Genomic DNA, 27,920 nt, shown 5'->3' on the forward strand with positions numbered 1-27,920 from the left:
CTGAGAAACTTTGAGAAAAGCATAATCTGCTTTATTTTTTATTTTTTTTTATTTAAATAAGGAGAATTCTTTCATATGGAAAGAGCTAATACAATCACATATTTGAAAGGAGAAACAATAGGTACTGAAATGAGGAAAAAGGGCAATAAAGAGTGTGCCACAACTGGCCTGGTGATGCCGTGATTCGAGTTCCGGTCCAAGTAAAAGTTTCCAAAAAAATATTAACAGGTTGCACGTTACACAATTATCCATCGTCTGCCCTTTCAAATATCTGGTCTACATGGAAAGACAAAGAAAGGAAAGGCCAAAAAAAATGTACTATACAGGTGATGAGATTAGCAGGAAACAAAAGTACTACACAAGCGATGAGGTTAAAAGCTCGGAGGAGTGCAATATCCCCTTGAGAAACAACAAATGCGATCCACAGAGAGCCAGAGGGGGGGTTCCAGCCTTGAGACATGCCAAGGGTGAGCACCTCGCTGCTGCGGCCGTCCTGAACCCCAGCAGGCACCTGCAGCCATGAGTAACGTCCGGGGGTCTTTGGGGGAAAGAAGAAAAACTTCAACCCAACCACCTGCTGCTGTCTCTTCACAGCCAGCAGCCTGCTTCAGCTCGTGCCTGCTGGGCTGCCCAGCTATCCCGATGCCTGCTGTAAAGTGATCTTTGTTTACAGGTGCATCTTTCTTATAAATAAACTGGGCTGCTGCTGGACACTGAAAATAACCCACATTGCAAGGATTAATCTATGCTTAGCTAAGACAGAAGGGAAACAGAAGGTCAGCAAAATGCAACCAAACGAGATCTTAGCATGCAGTGAATATAGTTGCCTGCCAGAATGTGAGACATAGCAAAAAAAGCTAATCTCATTGTTATAATATATATCCATAAACACACAGGAACCACAGGGCAGCATGTAGCTTTGTAGCATTCTTGTAAGGAAACTGTTAAATGCGTCCCCATGAACACACACATGTGGAGTTCAATGGGCTGCAAGAGACTGAGTGGCTGACTACTGTATAGCTGTCATGTGGCAGAGCCAAGAGTGAATTAGGAAAGATAACAATAGCTGTTTCACTGGTGCTTCCACCTGTCATTTGAAAATACACTGGAACATTATTTTTTCCCCCTAACCTTTATTATTGTTTTCACTGCGGGCTAAAAGCAAGCTGAGCTGGAAAGGAAAGCAGCACGACATGCAGCTGGCTAGGCTGTGAATCACTGTGTGTAGAACTGTTTACACATGATTTAGACCTTCAGCTGTACAAAAAGCAGCAAAGTCAGCCTCCGAATACTTCTGCCTCACCCGTTTTTGCTGAAAATGCAGATCCCACCTCTCCCTTCCACTGCACACTGCATCTTTCCAGCAGGAGCCTACTGTGTGTAGCAGAATTCCAGTCAAAATGAAAGCATCTTGCAAAGAAATAAATCATTAGGGCATTACCCTTCAGCAGTGGAGACAGTAAACTGAAGTATCCCCTTAGAAACATCAGCATTAAACATTGCCATTCTCTACTTCCCAAGCTGAATTGTTATCAGCAAACCCTGGCATTTCTGCACCTTGAGAATCAGAGACCTTCCTTCTGACTCCAGAGCACTGCTTACTAACATCAGTAACCTCGTGCTAGCTTTAAACAAACAAAACTACATGCCAGAGAAATAGGATATTGCACCTTAGAAATCTGGGCTCTGTAACTGCATTCCATCACACAGAATTCCATTAAGTGGAAGAGTGCCTCGCCAACTGCAGCTGACAGTCACGCAAAGGAGAGGAATGGAATGAAGCTCACATGCATTTCTTGGCCTTTCCTACACAGAATAATTCAGACATAATATATAAATAGAGCAGTGAAACAATTACTTTTTCACCTAGACCTACAACATCAAATATGCATAAATAAATTCTAGTGTTTTATTCTGTTGGGGGAAGGACGGGAGAGGTTAAGAGAGAAAGAAGGGTGACCTTTTTCAACAGGAAGTGTTGTAGTTCTGATGGCATTTACACCAGAGGGACTGCAGTATCTTGCGTTTAGCAATAACCCAATTTCTCCAACACATTTGACCATTTAAGAGTCATAAAGGTAGGAGGAAAGAGGTCGGTTCTTTGTAAAGCTTAAGTAGTGTTATTAGGATAGGAAAGATGGGAGAAGAAGGGAGCCTGGGTTGAGCATCTTTAACCACTACAGTTAGGTTCTGGGCTGACATCAGTAGGGCCAGCTGGGCAGGAGGATAAAAAACAAAAAAGACAATTCTGTTGTTCATGATATTCCACAGAAGAAAATAAAAAGTGCAGCGGGATGACTTTCTGGTGGAAAATCTTTGGAAAATGTCGGGAGCAGGACTAACAGATGAGGAAGCAGGTCTGGGAATTGTCTGAAGCCTGGAGAAATATTTGTCACAATCTCAAACCCTGTACTTTAAAGGAGGATGCTAGAGATGCTGGCACACTCTGCTCTGAAGTTTAAAAAAAAAAATCCATAAAACATGAGAAATAAAAGAGCTCTTACTTTTCTTAGAAGTACCATCCTACCCCCTTCCCTTCACGTTCTCTGCCACAGTCATTGGGGAAACCTATGGAAAGGGCACATTACTATGTCTAAGTTAGATTAGGTTTCTAAGCTCTTTTTAAAGCTACTGTATAAAATTCTTATTTATACCTAGCTTAAAATTTCAAATGCATCCCTAGAAAGTTATGAAGGATATTTCCCATAAAGGGGGGGAAAAAAAAAGCACACAAACAAGAACACCTTCCAGATCCCTTCCCAAATACATTCTTTGTTCAAAATATCTTCTTTGGAACCACCAAGAAACGATTTGCTGCCATCTAACAGATGCAGACAGCACAGCCAGTTAGCAAGCTATCATCTACTGTGGAAATGAAGTTCTTCTTTCCCTCACTTCAGAGTGACCAGCCTACTTTACATTTTCAAGGAGCTAAACAACACAAACCAAGTTAGCTGGAAGTAGCTGAGTTTACTTATGACTACTGTCAGCTTGAGGACTCCAAGAACTTTCAGGAACTTGCAAGTCCATTCTAAAATCTACATACGCACGCACACACACACACAAAAACAACCAACCAAAAAAATAAAAGCCCAACCCACTCCCACTGGGACCCTCCTTTCATTTACCATCAAATAAATACTGGTGAGGAAGTGTAAGGTTGCGACACAGTATACACACTATTACATCAAAACTAAAGAACCACTTGCTGTTCACCTGTGGAAGGAGATCGAAAGGATGATTCCAAACTGACTCTGAATCCATGCGCTTCCAATAGAAAAAAAGGAGGTTCTAAGTGTGCTAAAAAGGCTGCCTTGCAGAGGAGCTCCCTTACTAATGTTTGTAAGCAAATATTACAAGAGGCCATGAGAGGAACCTAGGGAAAAGGGAGAAGAACAAAGCTTAGGAGAGCAGCCCCGACGGATAAGCACAATATAGAACAAGTCTCAGGAGACAAGGAACTAAAGCAGCCAAAGTAGGGAGCATAAGAGAGCATCACAACTACAAAAAGTAGTCCAAACAAACTCGTTGGCTCTAGCCAACTCTTCTGACCCATGAGTGGTGAGGAGATTTCTCGTAAGATTTTACATTTTGCAAGTCCATGATTTACATTTTGCTGCGTGTTTGGCAGTCACTAAAGAAATCTCAAACCTACAAAAAACGAACAAAAAACCCTAAATCCAGAGGAGCCTGCAACAGAAGTCTGGTGCGTTTTTCCTTAAAACGAAAATGCCACATTTTGTTGTGCACAAGGCACCCCAAAGCTACAATTAACGTGGTGCAACTTTCAAGATTAATGCACTGATCTACTACGTACTTCAGGACACATTTATTCTAATGCAAGCACTGCTTCTAGCTTAAAACAAAAATACTGAAAAATTCATGAACGCTGTAAGTGTACTGTGGTTGTTTGTTTTGCTTTTACTCAATCTGAAAGGCTAAACTGTCTGGGGAAAATATACCCAATCCAACTCAATTTAGAAGAGTATAGATTCTCAGCATTGCACAAAACTACATACAAAAATCAGGAGGAGTTCTGTCAGAACATTATTTTTTAGTCAATGGGACTTCTCTTCTGGAAGGAATGAGGAAAGCAGAAAGAAGGGGAAAAAAGTGAGAGAACATATAAAAGTTCTGCTATAAACAAGGATATAGCTTTTTTTTCTCTGTAAAAACCTCAGCTGCCTTTAAAATGAAAAACCTCTAAGTAACACCCTCTCCTTCAGTTGCCACTCTGCTGAGACAGAAGTAGGGAAGGAGAAGGATGGGCTTTGCCAAGTGAGCTATCACAGCTACCTGTGGATGGGGCATGGGGAGAAAAAAAAAAAAGGCTTAAGCCACTTAAAAGTCACATGGTTTGTTTCAAAGCAAGCAGGTCAATGTCATATCCACTGTTGCAAACTGCTTTGCTAGGAGAGAAGGACTGGGATGATGTCACTGTAGTCAGTCAGTGTGGGGCAGGTGTAGGTCTGGTGAGATTTTCAGGAGATCCAGTGGGGTTCAGTCTCAGCTGTTGTTGTATATATAAAGCAGCTGGGCATCAGCTGTGCTCCTAGGCCTTGCTTTCCTCCACTTTTACAGCCTGAGGTTTGATCGCTCCTGTGCGCACTGGTTTCATCTGGCTCGTGGAGGCTGTTTCTTGCAGCTTTACTGCTCCCAGGTTGGCTTTATTTTCATCCACCCGTTGCTTTGCCTTTTGACATACAGAAAAGGAAGCATTAGAAAAAACACCGGTGACCATCATTCATGCAAGACATCAAATCTGCTCCAAAATTCAGCTGTCTTCTCTGTTCTGCTACCCTTTGCTACCCTGAAACATCTCATGCAAAGGATCTCAAATATCCCCACAAAAATTCAAAGCAAGCACCACAAGACATGCAATCCTCTAACCTTTCCTGACCTCTCATCACTGAGCATTACTCATGGGCTCAGTACAGCATCCACCCAGTCCACTCTCTTGTTTTCCCTGCAAGGAAAATAACTTCCACATATAGCTTAACTACACTGTCACCCTCTCAAGTACAAGGAACAAGGGTGATACTATTGAAGAGCAAACACCAGTGGGTGAGAGTACTGACACACACTACCTGTTGCACATAGTGTCCTTGCACAGAGCCCATACTAACTGCTGGTCCAGACGGCTTCCCATTTGGGCTGGCAGAGCTAGGCCTGGAAATCGAAGAGTCGACAACATTCATGGAGTAAATTCTACAACGGAACAAGAACCTTATTCATGTGTGAAAGAAAAAAAAAAAGAGCAGAAAGCAACAGTACACAGAGCATGAGTCTGAACCCATGGACTTCCCAGCCCAAAAGAAAACACATGGATTGCTTAGAAGAAAAAGTATTGAAAAGCCTCAGAGAATCTTAGTGACCTGAAGGTTCTGAATGTTTGCATATTACTGCCTCATCTTGAGAAGATGAAACAGATCGTGCTGGAACTACAACATTTACTCAGTTATTCCAATTTTTTACCTAAATGAGAAACACACAAAAACCAGAATTCCTATTTGCCTTTATGATGCTGAACACAAATAACTTCACACAATTCCCACAATCACCAAGGACCACATCAGAGACACACTGGGCCCTAACCAAGAATGAAGGCCATTAACATTTTGATGCAAGTACTTGGACTATACTAAGTGTATTTTACACATGAATACCCAAGAGGGTCTTACACAGGGATCATGTATACGTACCATATCACTGCAAATGGGGAACACTACTTCTTCCTCATTCTGACTACAGAGGCCAAATTTTGTAAGTATTTACCTGTATGCATGTGGTGATGGTACAGACCCTCCGGAGGACATGTTCTGTTTACCATCAGAAAAATGAAAGCCTTTCATTTCCATTTGGGAGGACTACAGAGGAAAACGAGCAAGAGAATGTATCATTTCTGCTTCCAGAGGAAGTCCATTACTTTATATGAACACTTAAACTGAACTTCTGCCCTTCTACCCATGTGCCCATTAAAAGAAGAAACACTTTTCAGATGAAGAAAACCAGGGTTTAAAGCAAAAAGATCTGCTTGTGTTAAACTAACAAGCCAGTGGCACAAGCAAATACTAAACCTGCAAGTTAACTGCTGTACTCTCTGAACCCTAGAATAGACAAACTTATGATACAAATCCATCAAACCAGACATGACATTAATATACCTACTCAAATGGACAAGCTTCACAACAGTGTGAAATATCTGGGCAGTATTCCAACTGTGTCTGGAGCTCACCACCCCTCAAGCACTCTGGGGAAACCTGTGTAAACACGTAATAAAACTGGAGACTCCAAACTGGATCAAGGCAGGACACGGCTCCTCGGAAACAGAATGATGACCAGCAGTAAAACTTGAAACACTGCTGGCTTGTGCTTTGGAGATAAGAAAAGGGCTCCTTCATTTTAACACCAGTAATTGCCTTTGACATTTCAGGATCCCCAAGAAGCTAGTCTCTCCATTAACAAGCAAGATCAAGGAGGAAAACTTCAGTTAATCCTCACCTCCCTGCTGGCAGCAAGAACTGAAGGCTGTGATCCAGGAGGAAGAATTCTTCGGGGAGCTCCTACAGACAGGTTCTGCCCCTGAGGAAGCTGGATGGATTGTGGCAGAATCAGGGGCTGCTGGCCAGAGCCATAGCGAGGCAGCGGAAGCTGGGAGCCAGGCACAGGCATCGTTAGCTGTGTGATGAGGACATGCAGTTAATTAAAGGCAGTAGCTTTAAATTTACTGTGTTGGGTTGAGATGCTCTCTCCTAATATCCTGAAGCACAGTATTGCTACAAAGAATCTCAAAAATAGTGCAGTCTGGCACAGGGTAAATGCAAATTAATGTATCAGAAGAAATTTCACACTGAAAAGCATGTGCTGGTAGCATTGCTGACACCCTGCCAGCTGGGTTTTCAACACAGCACCAGTTTAACATAACTGCACTTTCCCCCTTGCATGAAACCTTCATCCAGTTTTTCAATCTTCCTCCTCATCTCTGCATGTATGATTTTTCTCTTGATCCAACAGCAGTGTCAGACAGCTCTGACAGCATCAGACACTCTGTTTGCAGCTTTAATACCCAAGCCACAAAGTCTGTTCTACTTTCATGCCAAAGCATTGCCAGAGAAAGCAATGGTTCTCTATTTTCTGCAATGAATTTCAAACTGATTATGGTAATAATTAAAGAGAACTTACAAGAAGCAGCTCATGGCTCAACAACCTCCTGTTTGTTCTGATTTATCTGGCAGTACTCACAACTGCTGGATTTGGGAGCTACCATGACCTCACTTTGGGATGAAAATAATAAAAATCTAAGCCTGAATTTACTCTGTTGGCTCTTGGAAGTAGTACTTTTAGGACATTTATCATATCAGAGCCTTCTACCTGGGAAGCACTGCAAGGTTTCATTCTGCACAAAACGTCTGTCTGAAGGGTGAGGACATCCCTCAATGTAAAAGGTCATTGCAGTAGGGACGTACAAGCAATTAGTAAGAATCTCATTAAATACGGTGCTACATTTTTGAAGCAACAGCTCACAAAAAGAGTCTCATGGAAAAATCTTTTACCTCTTTACAATGAGCTTAGCTCACACAAACATGATTTAACACAACTATGAGTCTCAATCCAATCTCAGGAACAAGTGATACTTCACACAAGAGTGCCTTGCAAGCCCTGCTCCTAACCTGGGTAAGCTGGGAGTCCATCATCTGGGAGGCTCCCATACCAGCTGCTTGGTTTATCTGGCCTTCATAAACCAGCGCCTGGCTTCCATTCAAGGGCTGATAGGGAGATCCAGACTGGGTTTTCACCACCTCCAAGGGCTGCATGCCTGGGAAGGCGGAATACGGAGGCTTTAGAGCAGTGCCTCCTGTCAGGACCATGGTGCTGGGCTGAGATAGACTGGGGTGCATATACACCTGAGACCTGGAGAAGAAAAAAGAGCTTAAGTTACATAGGAAACCTTTGGAGACTGCACACACATGCCTATCAAAAGGTATCTGGCTTCCGATCAGCAAGCAGCTCTCAGCAATTCGGTCCTTGTGTTGCAGGAACCTACAACAAAATGACAGCGTGTCCCACCCCAAGTTTGCATTAATACTCTGCACAATGCCCTCTGGATTAATAGTAAAGGAAAAGACTCAATTTACCAGAAGTCTGTTTTGCAAAGCAGAAATAATTAATTAAAGATTCAAGCAGCTCCTTGTGCTGCTTGTGTGTTACAGTGCTAACAATTTTCTTTAGTTTTTTTTTTTTCCAACTTCATGTCTAGATTTTTGAGGTCTGGAAGAACCATCCTGGTCACCTGCCCTCATTTAATGCAAAAAAACCCCAATAAACAGAGTAGAGAATATGTTAATCCCATAGCCACCCCAACTCTGAAGTGGATGTCTCATTCCTTCAATTCAAGTAAGCAGCTCTTGTGGCCAAATACTCTCACTATTCCACTTACATCTGATTTTTAAGTTGAATCTTACTATTTTTTCCAACAAAGAGCAGGCATGTATTCTGTTCTTGCCGTGTAGCTTTTATCTAATGACAATGTTATTTGATTTCCCCATGCAGCTACTCAGTTCTGATCAAACCAACTCCTAAGCCTTCTCCCCAGAAAGAAGCCAAATCCAGTAAGCTGTGGCTCTGAGTTTCTCATTAAGAAATTTGCTTTTCACCCCACAAACCTCCACCTTCTGCATACTTCCCAAGATACATCATATCCCTTGAGAATGCAGGCACTGCAACTGAATTTTTCGAGGACAGATTTTGCCACTGTTGTAGAAGCAGCACACTATAAAAGCCTCATGTACCCTAATATGTTTGCTCTCCACCTTTATGCTCTCCAGCATTGTTATCAAAGGAAAGAAACAGGATGTCAGAGAGGGAAGAGATGAGTACAGAATATCTCATCAGTCAGCTTCACCCAGACCAACGAAAAGTTAAGGCCACAAGGAAATGAAAAATTGCAAAGTAGTTACCTGAAGGGCTGTATGGAGCTGTACATCTCCTGGGATTGAGAAACAGGCAGACCACCCCTCAGGCCAAGCTGAGCTTGGGCCTGCAAGGATGTGTGGAGGGAAATGGGAATCTGTTGAGCAGCAGCCGCCTATGGAAGAAATTGAGATGACTGAGAGATACAAGAGCAACCAAAAGCTCTCCCAGGCTATTATAAAGCCATCAGTTTCCTCAACAAGGTAATGTGCCACGACAGTGACCTACACTGCAGCTTTGCACAGCTCCTCCTACAACAGAGAAGCACACCGGCAGGGAAAGAGGCTGCACAGGCACCTGAGAGAAGAATGTTCCAAGAGGCACCTGATGGATACATTAGGGGACTCCACACACAGATTAGGCCTTTTATCAACACCAATAATCCAAGTTTGCATTTACCTGCACTCCTATCCTGAGGAGGCTGGCTCTCCTCAACCCTATCAACACCCTATTTGCTCAGTCTAATGAAATCTGCCATCAATATTGATTGGCTGTAGAATATACTGCAAGTAACAGACATGTCCTGAGTTGGAAAGGACCCACAAGGATCACTGAGTCCAACTCCTGGCTCCACACAGGACTACCTAAAAAACAAACAACATGTCTGAGCATCTTGTCCAAACGCTTTTGAAGCTCTATGCTTTGACCATGGGCCTGGGGAGCCTATTCAGGGCCCAAACACCCTCCTAGTGAAGGATCTCTTCCTAATACCCCATCTGAACTTCCCTGATACCTGATTTATGTCATTCTGTTCCGTTACTGGTCACCTCACCTCATGCAGATTTCTCTCCATACGTTTCACTTAAACCCAATCTTTATAAAATAAAAATAAATAAATTATCTCTCAATAATTTCACTGACCTCTAACACCCTACTGGGAAGCAGCATTCAAGGAACTTTCATACCTAAGGTCCCTTGGACCGTCAGAGAGATAAACAAACCACGTTTATCTTACATTGTATACAATACATGTGTATTCTTACACATCACCCTGAAGACCGCTTGAAAAACCATCAGCTAATTACATGCCTCCCTTACTTGTTGGTAGCTCTGCTGCTGAGGTATTGTCTGAGGAACCAGGCGGGGCTGACTTGCAAACACATGGCCATCCAGATACAGGGGTGGAATATGGTTACCTAAGTATCAGAAAAGAGAGGGTGTAATTCAAGGTACAGGCACAGCACCCTATAGAGACCCGCCAGCCCATCAACACTAACAGCTCAGGAGCTCAGGTGCTCCAAATCCTTCCTATATGCCAGAAACCTGCTTTGCAATCCCCTCAGATTTACAGTTAGGAGGGATAGAAAGGGCAACCAGGATATCTGAGACCTTCACATAAGCAGTCGAAAAGCCATTTTTACCCCAAGTGGCACCAAAAGGAACGCAGCACGCCACTCCTGTGCCTGCATATCTGAACATGGGATATTCAAGCAAAACAAGGGGAGAATTCACCACGGTGAAAGTGGGGGAAATAAATGACCTAACTTGAAAATAATGTGTTTTCTTAACAAATTGGCTACAGCAGCTGACTCATTATCCATTCCTGAATTGAGAAATGAGAAGGACACTCGCTGCATGTAGGAGAGGTCTTTTGGGAATCAGACTCCAGGTACATTTCTTTTTTCCATTCCAGGCACTCTCTTGCTAACTATACATATCATTGAACGTCACTGTGTTTAAGTTTTCCCTCCATAATTTAAGGATAGCAACACCTTCTCACCTACCAGACTTATGCAAACTTTTGAACATATTTTTTTGTTACGTACAAGGAGCAGGACGTGCTCAGAACATGCGATGTACACAGAAGTTACAAACAGCAAAATGAGCAGAATGGTTGATGCTGATACTGGGATTATTGTCTCAGCCACAGGTTTATTTTTTCCTTCTCTTCTATTCGACTGACTACACAGTGAAGGGCAAGCAAGATCTACTGACACATAAAGAGCCTCTACTCAGTTATAGCTAAGTCCAAAAGGAAAGTCAGCCTCGTGCTAAAATTACACTGGTAACACTCAAGAAACAGTCCCTCTTTCCTGAACTCTCCTTACAGATCTGTTAAATGCCAACCAGTCTTTCAATTTACATGGATGCTCTTCTCCACCAGAATCCATGGAGGATTCAGATATCAACCAGACAATGCAAATACTGCTGCCACAGTTTGCAGATACCTGGAATAGATGCAGAAGGTGCTACGGACGCCACAGGCATAGGAGGCATAGAAACTCCACCAAAAGAGCTGTAGCTGACACCGTTGGAAGCTCCAACACTGGAAGGAGGCTGGATGCCTGAGCCTGCACCTCCTGGAGAGTTCTGTTCTGGTAAACTAGGAGAGTTTTCCCAAGCCTTACGAGCAGACTCCATCTACAGAAACGAAGGGTGATAACTGCAGACAATTCAGACGTGGAGGGTAATACTGAGGTCTAGAGCTGCTCATCTGTAAACTGTTAGTTCCATCTAAATCCACTCTAGTCAGAGCAGAAAGCTAACAGGTCTCTGATCAAGGGGCTTCATATCCGTTCCCAGTGGGTATGCATCCCTCACAAACACTCATCCCTCTGGGTACCTGACAAGTTGTTCTGAGGGTGGCAAGATGGGGCGTTTCTTTTTTGTTGGCTTTTTTGGTTGTTGCTTTTAAACATCAGGTGTCTAAGATCACTGATGAGTCACCTTACCCAGTTACTGAGACAGTCACTAGTCAGAAAGCTCTGCCACACATTTATTTTTACAATTAACGAGGACTTCAGCATCCAGGACTGTTGGAATTCATCCCTCTTCATCCACGATAAATAGCAAATATACTTAACTTTTACAGGAAATAATTAAAGATTTAGCAGTGTCTAAAAGAACAGAGAGAAAGACCACTCCACCCTCACTGTTCTGGTCAAGCAGACAAGGTACCCACTTTGAGGACAAGCACATTTGCCAGGTTACTTACCTTAAGAGTAAGCTCTGCAGTGGGGAAGGACATCGGGTTCAGGCCAATGCACCTCTGAAGGTGATGATCTCTTCGCAGAATAGGAATGGACTGCGTTAACCCTGCCTGAGGGGAGATCATGAATGGTGAATATTCAAGGAGAAAATCAAGAGGAACTACAGCCTCAGTGATAGCTGCAGTAACTACACCTCAAAGCATTCACGCCTCAGGAGTTAAGTACTACATTGAACCATTATCCACTCTGCTGATGGAATAAACAAAGCTTTGATGGTGTGCAACCATACTCTTTACACAGGGTTACATCAATGTGCATTTAAATATCAACTGGAGTCAGCAACAGAAATCTGCAGAAGACAAATATGGAATCTCACCTGAATTTCACACAATACTTGTTTCTGAAAGAGCATTTCTCAAAAGAAAGATCCCTTAAGACAAGTCTCAAAAATCCTAACCACCTACAAACTTGAAGACACTTCAAAAGCAGCCTTGTGAGTTTCTCACACTGCTGTTCACAGCTGTGTTACAAGCTGGGCTTTCAGCGTGCTCACTCTTGCACATATAATAAAATACACAGATGGCTGGAACGAGCTAGGAAACTTCTTGAAGGGCCTGGCTTAACAAGGTAACAGTTCTGTGTTGTGGCAGATGAGATCTTCTGGGGAAGCTGCCAGTCTAGACCTAAAAACACCAGTATGCCCATCACATCCATTACCAGCACTCCTCTGTGTCTCAGGAGACTGGTCATCCCAGATCTGTAAAACCTCTTGGTTTTACAAAGGTCACTGAATGATAACACACTCGCTCTCTATCACTCCTGAGCCAGCGATGCTCATTTTACCAAGGTACCTCGAGGGCAACAGATTTCCATTACGGATCTTTGTCACGTGAGATGCCTGAACATTAAAGGTGAAGTCAACTGCAAAGAAACACGTTTTCTCTGACTGGCAGCATCTGAGATTTAACCAAGGAAAGGGTCAGATGATCAAAACAGAAACAAGATACTTACATTACTGGCCAAGGCATCCTGCAATTTGGTGACAGGGTTAGCTGCAGTGCCAGAAGCAGAACCAGGTGGCAAGCTGAAGTCAGAGTCCTGAAGAAGTGGAACATAAAACATTCAAATCCAGACCCAAGGGCCACCAGTTTGCTTCTCATGGTTAATGACTTTAGCCTGAATCATGACAGTAGAAACTAAAGACTTTCGTTTAGTAAGCCTCACTGGAAGACAACATGGAGATGCTTCTCAGCACTCAGCAGCAGGCAATCCCCAGAGGCACAAAGGCTTAGAAGGCCACCACTTTGTCTATCACATCTACCACCACCCCAACAGCTCCCTGGGACACTACTTACAAAAGCATATTATGCATTTGGCCAACACATCTTGAGTACCTGGTTTGTGTCAGTGAAATCTAAGGCAAATCCACAGTGTATACACTGGAAGCTTCCTCTAAACAATCCTGCTGTCTGAAACCACCTTTCACATCTCAACAAGCTCAAACCACCAAGAAGATAAAATTAAATGCAATCCTCACTTTAGGATTTACTCCAAATTCAATGGGTGGCACAGGAAGTACAGAATCCACGTGAATTTCCACCCCATTAACAGGGGGAATATTCCCTTCCAGCCGTTCCGTTCCCTCCGAACCCTTTCTGTTTTTCAGGGAGCGTTCGTTGCCGATTGGTCCAGGCTTGTGTTCCTTGTTCTGTCCTGAGCCTTGATCTGAATCCTTAACAGGAAAGCAGAGAGGCTGAGACAAAAAGACCAAATAACCCCATCTCAAGCCTTAAAAGTGCTATTAAGAACAAAAGAACCACTTCACAAGTTCTCTCACTATGTGCTCTGGCTTGGCTGCAAATCCAGATTACCTTTTTATCAGATTGCTTCTGCACTTGCTCCTTCTGGCAGTCAGGCTTTGGGTCCACCAGGCCAGCCCCATTCATCTCCTCTGGTTTGAGGGTGCCATATGGAGAACTGCGCTGAGAGGAGGTCGCGGAGGATTCCCGAGACTCCGCACTCAAGTCAATGCCACTATCCCCCTGGCTGCCTTTAAAACCCTGCTATGCAAAGCACGAAATGCGTTAAAGCCCCGGACTTTGACCCAAATCCACAAAGGAGGATAAATATCCCAGAAAACAGCAAGACCACGTCCCCTTTTGAAACCACATTCTTGGTTAACTACAGAGGAGTTGGTCTTGACCTGCAGCATTCCCCTGGCTACTGCTTTACTGCCACACAACCCTGCGACAGACTGACCAAGGTATTAATCCTACTGTGGCTTCAGAGTAAGGTGGAAGCAGCACACATGGCAAGTAGGCTAAGACTGCCAAACTTTTGTTTCTTGTGAACCAAACCAGACTTGAACTCTGGCCTCCACATGTGAAACATTCTGAAACTTCCTCTGCCATCCCTGCATTAAGACTACAGCTACACACTGCTCACAGCAATGGATGCATAAAAAAAAACCATTATCTACAGTATTTCACCTTCCTGGACAAGATTGCTCCCAGTTAGGAGCACAACCCTGGAATACACCTACCAGACAGTTACTGCAGACTTACACCCACATCTAACTCTAAGCAACACTTGGCCCTCTAAGTTAGAGCAGCATGAAGCTCAAATCAGAACTGCAGAGTTTAGAATTGCACAAGCAGAGCTGACATCACCAAGCACAGATGGAGCAATGAGAAGCAAAAGCCATCTATGTTAAAATCTGACACACACGATACCTGAAAGGCACGAGTTGCCACTTACCTCAGTGGAACTAGATTCAGTACCATTGAAGGTATTAACAGGCTTGCTCCAGGAATCACTTCCAGGAGACTGAACTGAAAGAGCTGGAAGAAAACGCAGGGGTAGAGTTCAGTAGAGTTCAGTTGCTTTAAACAGAACTGCGAGCACATCTTGTGCACTGTGCACATTGCACAATAAACATTTCATTTCTAGATTTATGAAAGGATATTTTCACTACCTCAAAAAGTTATTGCTCCCCTGTCAGCTGAGATGGGCAGAGAAGAGAGGCTGCAGAGAGTTGAGGACAGACAACAGAGGAAAGAGATTCTTCAGGAATGTGAGAACAATAGGAGAGAGAGGGTAACAAGGGAGGTGCTAGCTATTAAGTGCTAAAGGACAAGATAATAGCAAAATAAGAAGGCAGATCAAGGCCAGCAAGTCTCGAAAATGCTAGGACCTTAATCTTACAAAAAGACCCATGAAACAGATCAGGAGACTGACATGGCCAGCAACAGGAGATGGACAGCTTAATGGTACAGTTCTGAACAGATAAGAACAGGGAGGCAACTGCTCCTCTGTACTCAGTTCTGCTGAGGCTGCACCTCAAGTACTGTGTTCAGTTTTTGGCCTCACTACAAGACAGACATAAAGGCCCTGGAGCACCACCACAGAAGGGCAACACAGCTGGTGAGTGGTTTGGAGGACTCGTCTTACAAGGAATAGCAGTTGAGGAAACTGGGATTGTTTAGTTTGAAGGAGTCTCAGGGGAGACCTTACAGCTTTCTACAACTACCTGAAAGGACGTTGTGGTGAGGTAAGGGTTGACCTGCTCCCATGTAACTAGCAATAGGACTAGAGGAATGATCTCAAGTTGCACCAGGAGAGGCTCAGGCTGGATATGAGGAAGAATTTATTCTCAGAAAGAGTGGTCAGGCATGCTGGAATGGGCTGTAGTACTAAGGGATATTGTTTATGTTGGGGAATTATTGGTTGTAGATGGATGATTGGACAAAATGATATTGAAGGCCCACCCCGTTTACATCATCAGAATGAAAGAAAGTTGTCTCCTCTTAAGCATGTATACCCTGCTTCTGTGAAACACTCCAAACCAAACACTCCCAAACTTACCTGGGCTGTTGCTCTCCCAGATTTCTGTGCCCAGGCTGTTTCCAGACACAGTTACATCAGCCTGCTCCAAGCACAAGCTGTTCTGCTTCTTAGCAAATCGAGGAGGAATGCGAGACTGAAGAACACGGGCCTTAGCTGGTGCCTGAGATAGAAAAAGCACAGGCTGTTAGACTTGTCACTGAGCTGGATTAATAAAGCCTGTTCCTGGCAGGTTTAACCCAGGATTTCAAAGTGCCAATGCCACACAGAATCACAGTTGTAGGAGTTGGGACGGACCTCTAGAGATCATCAAATCCAACCATGAAATGCCCCTAACTCATGTAACAGAGTTGTGTTTCACAAGTGAAAAAAATGCTATGACTTTTTTTTTCCCCAGTGTTAGGGAGAGCTGCAGCTCAAGCAAAGCAGAATTGTCAGTATATCACATTTGCTTTGCTTAATTCCTCCTCTTCACTCCACGAAGGCAGATCAGAAGTTAGAGCCTAACACAGAATAAATCCTACTTTGGACAACTGTGTATTTTTCTTACACTTACACAAATGCTTTCCAGGGCCTTATTCCTGTGACAACAGTTTAAAAAACGTATCAGTTCAATTTTTCCCTACTTCCTACTCCTTACCTGAGCAGCCTGCTCCTTCTTTCTTCTCTCCTCTTCCAGCAAACGACGTTGCTTTTTAGTAAGAACTTCAATGAAACCTTCACCCGCCATAGATCCCACTTCATTCTCTTCTGCTGTGTTTGATGCCCGATTATCAATGATGGTACCTAAACAAAGTGCGTATGAGTTAAAAAAAAGAAGCCTATGCATATGAAGCTTTGTAACTGCTCTCATTTAGAGGACATTCTAAATAGGACCCACTTGTTACAAACGAATGAGTAGCTTTAGTCAGCAGCACTGCAGCTAAGCTTTGAAAACTAAGCCACAGTCGTCTGTTGACATCAGTTAGTCGTGTTACCCTTCAAGACTTTGCTCTCCTTTGCCTCATGGTGAGCAAGCTCCAGCTGGGGCTGTTTGGAAACATGCTAAATCAGGCCACTTCAAGTGTATTATCAGTGGAAACAAATCTCACACCTCTCCAGGTCAAAGCAGGCACAAGTGCCTTTAGGAAACATCCATGAACTTTGGGTGTAAAGCTTCAGTTCCACTAACAGTAAAAAAGCTCAGTCACCAGCAAAGAGGACTGAGTGATTTTGTGGAGCCAGGAGTTGTATTCTATGGTCCTATGGGCCCCTTCCAACTCAGAACATTCTCATACTATTAATGCCAGTATTTTCAGAGCTACTTATTTCTTGCCTGCTTGCTAGAAGCTCAGAATCCAGATTCCCCACTTCAGATGCTCTTTTCCTTCCTTCTGTGAAAGGATTTTGGGGCTTGAAATGTAATATTGTAGATCAAAACACACAACAGCCTCATTTCTCTCTAGAACCAAACTTTCTGTGGCAGAAACATCTGCTGAGCCAGATCTGGCTCAAAGTTTGGGTTTAATTTTATTTGCCTTCCACGATGCCCCTACTTAGAAACTCTAGAATGTTCTTGTTCAAGCAAATCTAACTTGATATTTGAAGTTACAATGGGTTGAACTAGCCAGGCTTGAAGTAAGCCACAGTCTGTTATTGGTTAAAACAAAAGAGACAACACCACTACTCACTTCCATAATTCAGTTCAAATTGTGACAAAGTCTCTCCCTTTTCGCTTGCTCTCTGCACAGTGGACTTTGGCTCCTTCTCTGACTTTTTACCCGGCCCTTCAGCGCTCTCTGAGTTAGCAAGAGAGGCCCTATCCAGGCTGTAAATGGAGTGGCTGCTCCCACCACTGGTGTTGCCAAGGCCCCCTCCTTCTTCAGTAGATCTACAAGGTAAGAACAAGAGAAAGGAATCAGGTTTGTCCCCAGGAGATAAAAACTAGCAAGAAAAAAAAAACCACACAGGTTGTATTTTCCTTACCAGGTTTCCAATTATACCTCTTCCTTCCCCACTGTTTGCTCAACAGAAGATGACATTAATTCTGAGCACACAGTCCATTATAAGGACTACTGGGTAAGTGTGTTGGAAAGAGAACAAGACCTGAACTCATGAGTCAACCAACAGGATGCCCCTGCAACAAAGCCACTATCCTAGCTTGTCCCTACAGGGAGGGCTTCAGTGTCTCCTACCCTCCTATGACACCAGCCTACTAGCTCTCCCTTGCTCTTCTTTGCAATTGGCACACATTTCCTCTCAAGTATAAAGCAAGAGGAAGGGAGGCAGATGGAGGGAAGATGGCAATACTGAGCCCCCACCAAAAAAAAAAAAAAAAAAAAAAAAAATCATTTTGCCCCACTTTCTTTCCCTGTTTCTGAAGAGCTCTTCAGAGATAGGTTACAAGATAATCACAAAGAACAAGTTGTCTATTTATCAGCATTTTAAGCTCAGCATGATGAAGCTTCACAAGAAGCTTTATGTCCTGCTCTTATTAAAGAATGTTAAAAAAGCAGCCATCAAAGAAGCTCTGAAGCAAGGTACAGCTAACTCAGCAAACTCTTCCCAGTGCTGGTGAATCATGAGATTCCTCACAAGACACCGTGGAGAAAATACTTAATCCTGTCAGAATGTCAGAGTTATCTTACAGTACTCACAGGAGGAACTCCTCCCATCATCTTAGAAACACACAGCACTGCCTTACCACTCAACACCAGACCCTGCTAAGGTCTAAGAAAATACCTGCTCAGGCAAATACCGACACAGTAAGATTGAATAAGGTGGAAATCACCCGCATTAGACTGAAAGAGATACAGGCAACAGCCCCCTACTCACAGACCCCGTTCTCCATGCAACCTGTTATCCATGCACCACATGACAAACATTTGCACATGAGAAAGCAACTTTACCTTTTACTTTTTATGAGTGCCCCATTCTGCTGGCTCTCATATCGTGAAGCTGCTCCTACAGTCCTGACAGACTGCTCCACGTATCCTGCTGGCTCAGCCTTGCGGTTCTGCCTGTCCACCAGTGGCCTCTGGCTTGAGAAGCTCCTTTTTGCTAGCTCCCTCTTCTCTCCCAAGCTGCCACTCCCAAGGCCACTCTCCAGCTGGCCCTCACTCTCCGAAACTCCATCTCGCCTCTCCCGACGCTCACTGAAGTCACTGCTTTCAGATGCTGTCTCCCACTCCTCGTTGGCGTGGTCTGAGGAGTTCTGGTACGACAGCTCAGGAGACCGCCTGCCCGAGATGCTGCTCTTCTCTGCAGTGCTCAGTTTGGGCCGTCCTGGCCACTGGCTGGGCAGCAGGTTGGGGCCTCCCTCGTCAGGGTTCCACTGACCAACCGATTCTCGCTCTTGCCGGAGGCGCCTGAAGCGTGGAGGCTTGTCTTGACGGGGGGGACGTCGCCTCCTGAATGGCCTGTTCTCTATGTTCTCCTGATCTGCTAAGTAATCCTCCTGGAAGAAGTGCCTCTTGTCATCCAGATGGCTTTCATCAAAAACCCGGTTAGAGAAAGAATCCACGTGCTTGTAAGAATCCTGAATGTAGTCCCTGTCAGACTGTTGCCGGCTTCCAAAAGCATCTGATGGAGAGCTGTGGCTGTACTCCTGCCACCCCGCTCCCCCACTCCTGCCTTGCCACTGGGTTGGTTCCTTGCCCATGAAACCTCTTCGCCCATAGCCAGAGTTGCTTAGCCTTGGTGGCAGTGACCTCCCAAAAGCTCTTGGGGCCCTCATCTTAGGGTCGAGACTAGTGTGATCATCTGAATAGATTTTGTTGGACCTCCAAGACTCTTTGAAGTCTCCCTTCTTCAAATCACTGTCCTCTCTGTCCAGCACAGAGCCATCATTGCTGTTCTCTGAGCCCCTCTGACGGCGACGTTTGGGGAGTTCCTCATATTCTGACCCTTCACTATGCGTCTCACTTGCAATCCGTCGCCTTGGCTTGCCCCTGGGGAAGTCCTCTGGCTGGTTGAACTCCCGGAGCCCTCGCCCTCGGCTGCTCCGCTGGTTGTTGTAGACTCCCCGACTGCTCACAACAGTGCCTCGGCCCCTGAAAGTGAATTCTCTGAAGCCTCTCCCTCGCCCACGGCCTTGACCTCTCCCACCAAAGGCTTGTTCTTCATCAATAAAGATCCAGTTATTTCTCTTTGTGGGAGGAAGATCACTGGACTCTCTGGAGAGCTTGTTCTCCCAGGTTCTTTCTGGTTTATCTTCCTCCTCCTCCTCATCTTCTTCTTCTTGCGACTTCTCAGCCTCTTGGGCAAGGCTGGCTTGGGAAGAGCCTTTGTCATCCAGCAGGTAACGTGTGGAGTTCAGTAAGGCCGCAGAATCGTCCGATTCGTTTTCCGCTTTCTGAACAGTCAGTTTCTCCTTCAGATGGCGTGAGGTGTCCTCTCCCTCCAGTTTGACCTTCTCCATCTCCTTCTCCTTCTCCTCCACCTTAAGGGCTTTCAGCACTGGCTTTTTGATTGGGCCTGATCGTCGTGTCCTCCCAATTTGCTCCTGCTGCTGGACGCCTGTGCTTCGGTTTTCAGGGGCCCACTCTGCTGTCTCTTCAGCAGGCTGTTTGGCATTAGCTCCTTCTTTCTTCCACGGGTCAGCAGTGAATGACTGCTCATTTCTGGGAACTTCTTCTGTAATCTCCGCCGCAGTCTCTGAAGGTTTCTGATGGTGGCTGATGTCCCAGCCATTATATTCAGGTTTCTTCTCTGCTTGGATAAAATCAGGCTCTAGAGGTGAACACCTCAAGTTTGCATGGCGGTTGCTGGAAGGACAAGTTTCCTGCACACTCTCCTGATGTTGAAATAAGAGATCTTGGCCCAGCCTCTGAGAAGACAGGCAGCTGTCAAAGTCTCCTTGGGCCTTCTTGTCAAAAGCATTCAAGTATTCCTCCCCTCCTTCCTCAAAGAGATCTCGCTGGGCATTCAGATTCTCTGGCCTTCCAGGAGAGGAAGAGTAAGAACTGCCATTTCTATGAAGGAAACAACAAACATAAAACAGTCAGTTAATGTAAAGCACAGCATGCACCCAAGGGCCCAAGCTGAGCACAAGAGGTACAAAGAAATAAATTAGGTTTTGTTCTACATCATGAGACAATGAGCCTTTAAGTAGCAGATCTGCCCTGCATTCTGGTATGGCCCCAGGCTGTATTATCTGGTTTGTCAAATCAATGGATGATAAAGAAAGCAGTTCCTATGTTGGGCAGCAAACTTAAGAAATAAAGGGAAATGCAGCCCCCAACAAGTAACTGAATTCAGGAAGTCCAAAAGAATTAGGAGACAAACTAGAAATGACAAGAATTTCTGACTCATCATTTTCAGTACCTATCCATGCAAATGACAAGCAACTCCTACTGAACAGGCAGCCCCACAAGACTCCAAGCTGGTCAGTCTGGACTAGCATCAGCCAGAAAAACTGACCGTAAGGTGCTACCAGATCAGTACAATGGCCTGTTTGACATCTTTTAGGTCAACCCTAAGCCTGCTTTTCAGTATGAAATGGCCTCTTATGACAGCATGGCCTCCCACCATAGCATGTGTGAGGATGGGGGAGATCTGCACTCACCTGGCATGCAGCCCCTCCATGGTCATGTTGTCAGACTGCTTTTGATGCGACAGGGAGTACCCTTTGCTCTGCAGAGATGCATAGCTCTCCGGGCCCCATACTGGCACAGGGTCCATGGGAGCAGCCTTCCTTTCCACCTGACCTGCCTGACAGTTCTGATCTTCAGATCGAAGGCTGTTCCCACCGATGGATTCCTGCTGAATCATGGGCTTCATAATTCCTGGTCATGACAGAGTTTGTATTGTTAACACTACAGTCTCACTGTCAGCAAGAATTAACAATCTAATACTAGCTTGATTCCCCTTCCTTCCTGGACTGCAGGTGACTGCAGCCATGGAAACCTTTCTGCAGAGAGAAGCCTGCACTTGGGAAATATACCTGGAATGACATAGCAGGTGACACAGCTTTCAAAAACCAGCTTGCTCACTACACACCATCACAGGCTTGGCAGTAAGCAGGTTCATGAAAACAAGCCACAGACTCAAGGGAGTAATTTATACACTCTAGTGTTATATTCTTATCCCTCAAGATCAGTAGCAAGGTAAGCTCTGTGCTTCTAGCACCTTCCCAGAAACTACAGATTTCCCCACGACATTTGCCAATCATTCCCAAACTGGTCCTCCTCTTCTAAAGGGAAGATCTACCTTTATACCTTCTATGGCTCCACAGCTGCTAAGGAAGATAACCCAATGCAGTGCAGGAGATGGACAGGCAATATGCTCTCCCTCCTAAGCTCCTTTGTTTCGCCTGTAGTCCTCATCACAACTGACTTTCTCATCCCTAGAGGTTTACTGCAGCCAGCCAGACAGGATAAGAAGTCTGGGCTGAGGTGAGACAGATGAAGCACAGCAAGGGAAGAGAGCCAAAACTACCTCAACAGGTCATCCTCCCCCATGACCAGAAACCACCTGAAATACCAGTCCTGAGGACACAGAGCACCTGGGCACTTGAAGAACTTTTAAGACTGTAACACAATTCTCACATTCTAAAATCTGGAAAACCAATTCCCTAAGTCTTAGGTCTGAGAGTACCTTTCCAGATACTGGACCAAGTCAACTGCTATGATAAAGGGAAACACTGAGAATATCTCACCTGAAGGGTGAAGGGCTGAAGGGTAGAAATCCACAGGAGTGCGACTCTGAGCCATGCGAGGGTCCATGTAAGAGGGCATCATCATCCAGCGAGGGTCAAAGCCAAGCATCTGGGGGTGTGGTGGGTAAAAAGTTCGATGGGAATGGGATGGGGGAGGATAGACTTGCTGCTGCTGCTGCCAGTGCTGCATCTTGTACAGCTGCTCCTGCAGGGAAGAATGGGCCATTTGACATCAACTGTCATGATGCAAAAAAACCATGGCTGCAACCTGACCAGACCAAAGAAAATGCATTCTTTGTGTAAGAGGCTCAGAAACAGTTCAGAGAGGAAGGTAGAGCAGTTACAGGCAATTCGCCACAAACTGAAAATGCAGCAAGTGCTGTTTTTCTTAAACTACCTAGGACACAATAAATGCAGCCAAGAGATCAGGTCATCACTATGAGCCCACTGCATAGTCAAATAGAAGAGATGAGCTTCAAGACAGGAGTTCATATTTTTCTCAGCATTTCCATAAGATACAGGACAGTTTCCTGTCAAACATCATCCCTTAACTGGAAGCAAATACTTCAGAAGACATTGCTCCTTGAAGGAAATGCCACTGTAAGTTACTTAGTGTGTGTGCACAATAGTCCGATTCATGTTAGCCAAACAGATTAGATAAGAACATTCTAAGTTCAATCAGGAGAGCTGTTAATATTTCACAGTATATCCTGTGCATCCTCCGGAGATGGACTGACACCACCGGGTTGTTTTCCATTTCCCATGTGGCCAGTTTACCTTCCTTTAGATGAGGAGTGTTGTGATGTTAATTTGACTAAATGTGTAACTATTGCCTAAGGTCTAAGAACAACTTGCACGTGAAAGGAACTCTGAGTACTGAAGAAAGTTTTCAAAACACAAACAGCTCTAATTAACAGGAAATACACCTGTTTACTCGTCAGGCTTGTCACCACACTTTTCTTACTGAGCCCACAGTGTCCAATACAGTAATTGTTTACAAAAAGGCAATCCCTAATACGGAGCAAGAGGCAAACTGATATCTGAAAGCCATTATGGCTGGAGGGAAAAATAAGATAAACACAAAGATTAAGTTCCTACTCTTCCAGGATCCTGGATAAAGTATCTCATAAAAGACAGCACTGATGGCATTAACTTTTTCCTTTCATGAAACCACTGTCACAAAAGCAGCAATACAAGCCACCCAAAATACGACCTGCCTCATACATACTAACAGCACAAAGGGTGGGAGAAAATACAATGAAAATTTAATGCTCTTCCAGTAACAATGACCTGAGGTATTAAACAGAGCAACAGCAAAGACACCCAATTATTTTAGCTTCAGAGCACCTCTTAGAAAGAGCAACACCAGCAACATTTGCTGCTGCATATTTGATTCATGAAAATGTCACGGGGAATAGCCAAGAGAGTAATTAAGCTTCCAAGCAAAAGCTTAATCTTCACCTCCTCGCTAAGGTTTGCAGCAGTTGATAATATCGTATTTCAAATGGTTATTCTATCAAGACTGACAATTAATTCTGTGTTATCACAAGCCTGAGTACTGCTGCTGCCCTAAGGGGAGAGGCTTGCTGCAGCAGGGAGAGCTGGACAGCACACATGACATATACAGTACTGTAAAGCTGAGAAAGAGGTAAGTCACATGAAGCAATTCAGACTGGTTTCTCAGTGCCCAGAAAGAACTGTCAATGAAACAAAACAGAAACAAACACATACTTGAGGTACAAAGAAAATAATGATCAACAAGAGCTCACAGAAAAAAAAGATCAAGCAGAAAATTAGAGCAGATGTAAAAAAATCCCCTCCCTCTGCAGGAGGAAGTGGAACAAGGATACCACTTTATACCACTCACATTCAGTCCAGAAGCAGAGGTCAAACCACCTGTCAACTTAAGCACAGTTTGACCCTGGCAAGCGAATGGTTACCCACACCCAGCAGGGTAAGCATACAGCAATATAACATCAAGTGCAAACGGCTGGTCCCCAAATAAATCAGCTTCCTTTCCCTTAGCTGCATATTCAGCACTGTGTCACTGCAGCAGTGCTGAAGAGCACCAGCTTCTATCCTGTGCCACGGAATAAGAACAGGTGTTCACCAGGTTTACTACCAGCCAAAAGTGTTAGGTACTTTGCTGGATCTTTAAGTACCAACATACCCACTGCTGCTTTTTAACCCTGGACACAGAAGGGTGAAAGTCTCTGGCTTTCAGCAGATGCACACATTTGCAAACCAGAGCTCTGCCACACACCACACAGTCCTAAAATGTCACACTGTCAGGACATGCAGAGACAACAGTGCCAGACAAGTCGACATTTCTGACAGCAGCGTCTACTTTTCTCCCAGGCAAGTGATAAACCTGGCCTGCCCACGCCTCTCCCCAGTCACAGAAAGCTGTCAGCTGCTACAACAGCTCCAGCACGAGGCAAAAAAAATCATGTAATCTACATAGAGAGCCCTTTCACACGTTACACAGTCAACATCTGTGATCAAGAACAGGGAAAAATACTGGAGGAGAACCAGCAGTTGTCACCTCCCAGCCCAAGGATTGGTTGGTTACCTAACACTGATGGCACTGAAAATCAGACAGACAACTGTTACGTGGGGATCCAAAGAAGTGGGGAAGGAGTATCACACCTATTACCTGCTGCTGTTGCCTCTGGAATCGTGGGGGAAGAGACTTCTGGTATTTGTTGAATTCCTGTGCTGGCGATGGAGCTTCCCTGAGCTCCTCCTCACTGCTGCCTTGGGGTGCTGCTGGGGCAGGAGTCTCCTCTTCCAGATAGCCAGAGACATCCTGTGTGTGAAACTCAGGGGTTGCTGGAGAGAGGAAAATAAGCCTCGTTGAGTCCTGCCCATGATACAGCTTGTGTGTACATCACCAGATATAGCAAAATATATCAAATTGCAGGCACGTCCTGATTGTGTTATGTGGCTGAACTGAACTTTATTACAGTCACCTGTAGCACCTCACACTCTGTGATCTGCCCTGACTGTTCTTGTTTTAGTGATAGATTTTGAGATCCCCTTCTGCTATCAGCCTTCTGCTTCAGCACAGTGGAACAAAGTTCATTTGCTCTGCTACTCCTTACACTTGTCAGCACTTCCCAATAAAATGATTTTGTGATCAGTGGCTTCATCACAAATAGCATCATCCAACCATGGGAATTCTAGGAGGCCCATTCCAACAAGATCTCTGACAGCACAGCTCATTGAGCATGGTTAAAAAAACCAAAGAAGTTTGTGCTTGTTTTAATAGCAAAGTTGCTTTTTTTTTTTTTTCCTCATCTCCCCTCAAGCGAACCCTCATCATCAATCCAAAATCTCCACAGAATACATGAGGCAGCTCATCTCTTAGGCACCATCCCCAAATGCTCCCTCTCCCAGGAACTCCCTCACAATTCAAGGGAAAAAAATCAGCACAATAGCAAGAAAACCAGTTTTTACAAGGCAAGTAATGCTTCTGTACCTCTAGGCAAAACATGACCATTTTCTTGCACGGCAGTTTTCTCTGTGTTTGGGGGTCGCAGGTCTTCACTCTCTGTGTGTTTCTGGGTCTCCCCACTCTTTTGAGCCAGTTTGCATTTCTGATCAAGTTGCTTCAGCTTGGCAGCACAGGCTGCCAGCCGCTCCTCCCTGGCTCGCCGCTCCTCCTCCTCCCGTCGCTTCCTGGCTCGTTCAACAGCCTCAGAGATCTCAGAGTGCACAAACTTCTGTCTCACTGGCACTTTTTCTTCTTTATCTTCAAGGGACTGCTGTCTGAGAGCACTTCCCTGTGAGGGCTTCTGCTGAAGGAAAAACATTTCTCAGTAAGCATGACTCAAATGTATCCTCTACCTCGAGCTCTGCATCCCACGATGAGAAAAATCCCCTCTTGCCAGCTGTCACCTTCCCTATCCTCACGCTCACAAATCCCCTTTCAGTGAGTAGTTACTGCTATCTACTTCAGTATCTCCATTTTTTGTCTGACAACCCCACTGCGTGGCACCAGCTTCAATTTTCTCTTGCTAGTGGCAGTGCAGTACACATAAGCAAAGAATTGAGAAATTAATCAACATGCCATTCTCAGTAGTGTCTGGGAGATCTTTTAAGGACAGTGATGTCACATCCACTAGCTCAACAGAACGAACCCACCCACGTGAGCTCAAACTACCTGGTATTCAGATGTAGAGTTCCAGCCATTGATCTTCCTTGGAGGCTGCTGTGAATCCTGCACTTTCCGGACTGATCTGGACAAACCAACTGAGTCGCTCCAGTTTTTTCCTTCCTCCAAGGTGTGTTTGACATCTGCACTGTCTGCGGAGCTCATAGACAACTGCCGCTGCCTTCTGGGATCCCAGCTGTTCCTGTCATAAAAAAACCCAAAGATTTGCTATTACATTTGCAACTTGCCTCAAAAAGCACTTGCAGGCTTGCTCATCAAGTGACAATGACAACTGACTGTAACAGAAACAAAGGATCTAAACAGAAACACCAGTCCAAGCAATGGGCTCTTCTTCCTAAGGTGCTCTAGGAGTTACATCACTGCTGTGCAGGTTGACAAAGGTGAGACACTTGGCACTTAGCTCCATGACCCATGCACACCCTTGAGGTCCGTTCAAAGACAGGCATATGGAGTCAACAAAAATCTCAGTGTAAGGGGGGGGGGGGGGAGAAATCAACCTCACGGATGTGGATGCAGCCAGTTCTCACCACTTCTGCCGTCCATCTTTAAGAGATTCTTCTTCTTCTTCATCTTCACTAAACTTCAGTTTCTCAGAGTAATCCACTTCATCATGAATGCCTGAGAAGGCAGAATTGGAAAAGGGGCATGTCAGAGGAAAGACACCTGGCCTCAAAAAGCTCATGCCTTTTCTGGCGCTGAAATAGAATGCTATTTTGAAAACTAGATGTCCAGCACAGATACTGGAAATTATATGATTACCAAGCACTCACACTGCTAAACAGCAGGTTGGTCCCAAAAGAGAAGCTGTAAACAGCCTGGGGAAGAAGGCTGCAAGTAAAGAGACAGCCATCAAGCTAGACTGCATAACTACGTATCGCCATAACTGCAAATATAGGACTAACTCTTCACTGCTCTTGTATCCTACTGCTGCTTGGTGTTTTCAGCTTTTAGGAGTCTTCAGATCCAGTTCCTATAGTACTGTGATGGAAGGATCAGAAGGATCCATTGTGTCATCATGTACACCAAGAGCACCTTCACAGCTGCACTGACCACCCTTTCCTTCCCCTCATCCATTCTACAATAGTGAAACAGAGCCACTAGAACTTTCTGGCAATTCCACGCTGCAGGGAACAGCAATTACTTTGCTTTACCTGCTAAGTCACTGCTCGAAGCTAAAGGACAGAGGTACTTTACCTGCCCATCCATCATCCGCATCGTTATCTAGCTCATCCAGCCCCTTCAGGTTCTCTGCGTTGATGATGGTGGGTCGAGGCGCTCTCTCTACCAGCTGCCGAAGTGGACGTGCTGGGCGAGACAGGCCAAGCCTGTTCTCTTTTCTACAGGGAGATGCAAAAATATTGGT

The 27,920-nt window shown here is 44.7% G+C and overlaps 1 protein-coding gene across 17 annotated transcripts in view; it reads right to left on the minus strand.

Annotated features, from left to right (window-relative positions):
* Positions 1–9: 9 nt before the first annotated feature.
* The window catches only part of PRRC2B (proline rich coiled-coil 2B), a 47,523-nt gene continuing 19,612 nt past the window's right edge, over positions 10–27,920 (minus strand). For 3 of the 17 annotated variants that reach the window (XM_042878660.1, XM_042878661.1, XM_042878673.1), the window contains 24 exons: positions 27,752–27,894; positions 27,085–27,175; positions 26,546–26,738; positions 25,862–26,180; positions 25,034–25,212; positions 22,381–22,585; positions 21,289–21,508; positions 18,632–20,695; positions 17,414–17,613; positions 16,384–16,529; positions 15,765–15,906; positions 14,658–14,740; positions 13,772–13,963; positions 13,438–13,632; positions 12,912–12,998; positions 11,906–12,010; positions 11,139–11,331; positions 10,009–10,106; positions 8,958–9,085; positions 7,671–7,911; positions 6,502–6,678; positions 5,776–5,867; positions 5,085–5,208; positions 10–4,693 (listed from right to left, as the gene is read on the minus strand). In XM_042878660.1, the coding sequence (XP_042734594.1) occupies positions 4,553–4,693; positions 5,085–5,208; positions 5,776–5,867; positions 6,502–6,678; positions 7,671–7,911; positions 8,958–9,085; positions 10,009–10,106; positions 11,139–11,331; positions 11,906–12,010; positions 12,912–12,998; positions 13,438–13,632; positions 13,772–13,963; positions 14,658–14,740; positions 15,765–15,906; positions 16,384–16,529; positions 17,414–17,613; positions 18,632–20,695; positions 21,289–21,508; positions 22,381–22,585; positions 25,034–25,212; positions 25,862–26,180; positions 26,546–26,738; positions 27,085–27,175; positions 27,752–27,894 (5,758 nt within the window). In that variant the 3' untranslated portion in view covers positions 10–4,552. Of the gene's footprint in view, positions 4,694–5,084; positions 5,209–5,775; positions 5,868–6,168; positions 6,261–6,501; positions 6,679–7,670; positions 7,912–8,957; positions 9,086–10,008; positions 10,107–11,138; positions 11,332–11,905; positions 12,011–12,911; positions 12,999–13,437; positions 13,633–13,771; positions 13,964–14,657; positions 14,741–15,764; positions 15,907–16,383; positions 16,530–17,413; positions 17,614–18,631; positions 20,696–21,288; positions 21,509–22,380; positions 22,586–25,033; positions 25,213–25,861; positions 26,181–26,545; positions 26,739–27,084; positions 27,176–27,751; positions 27,895–27,920 lie in introns of those variants that run through there. The other 14 variants (XM_042878667.1, XM_042878676.1, XM_042878674.1 and 11 more) reach the window with 14 other exon arrangements.

Source organism: Lagopus leucura, unplaced genomic scaffold (assembly GCF_019238085.1).
Source record: "Lagopus leucura isolate 7727_CA_CO unplaced genomic scaffold, USGS_WTPT01 Super-Scaffold_100022, whole genome shotgun sequence".
Classification (NCBI taxonomy): domain Eukaryota; kingdom Metazoa; phylum Chordata; class Aves; order Galliformes; family Phasianidae; genus Lagopus; species Lagopus leucura.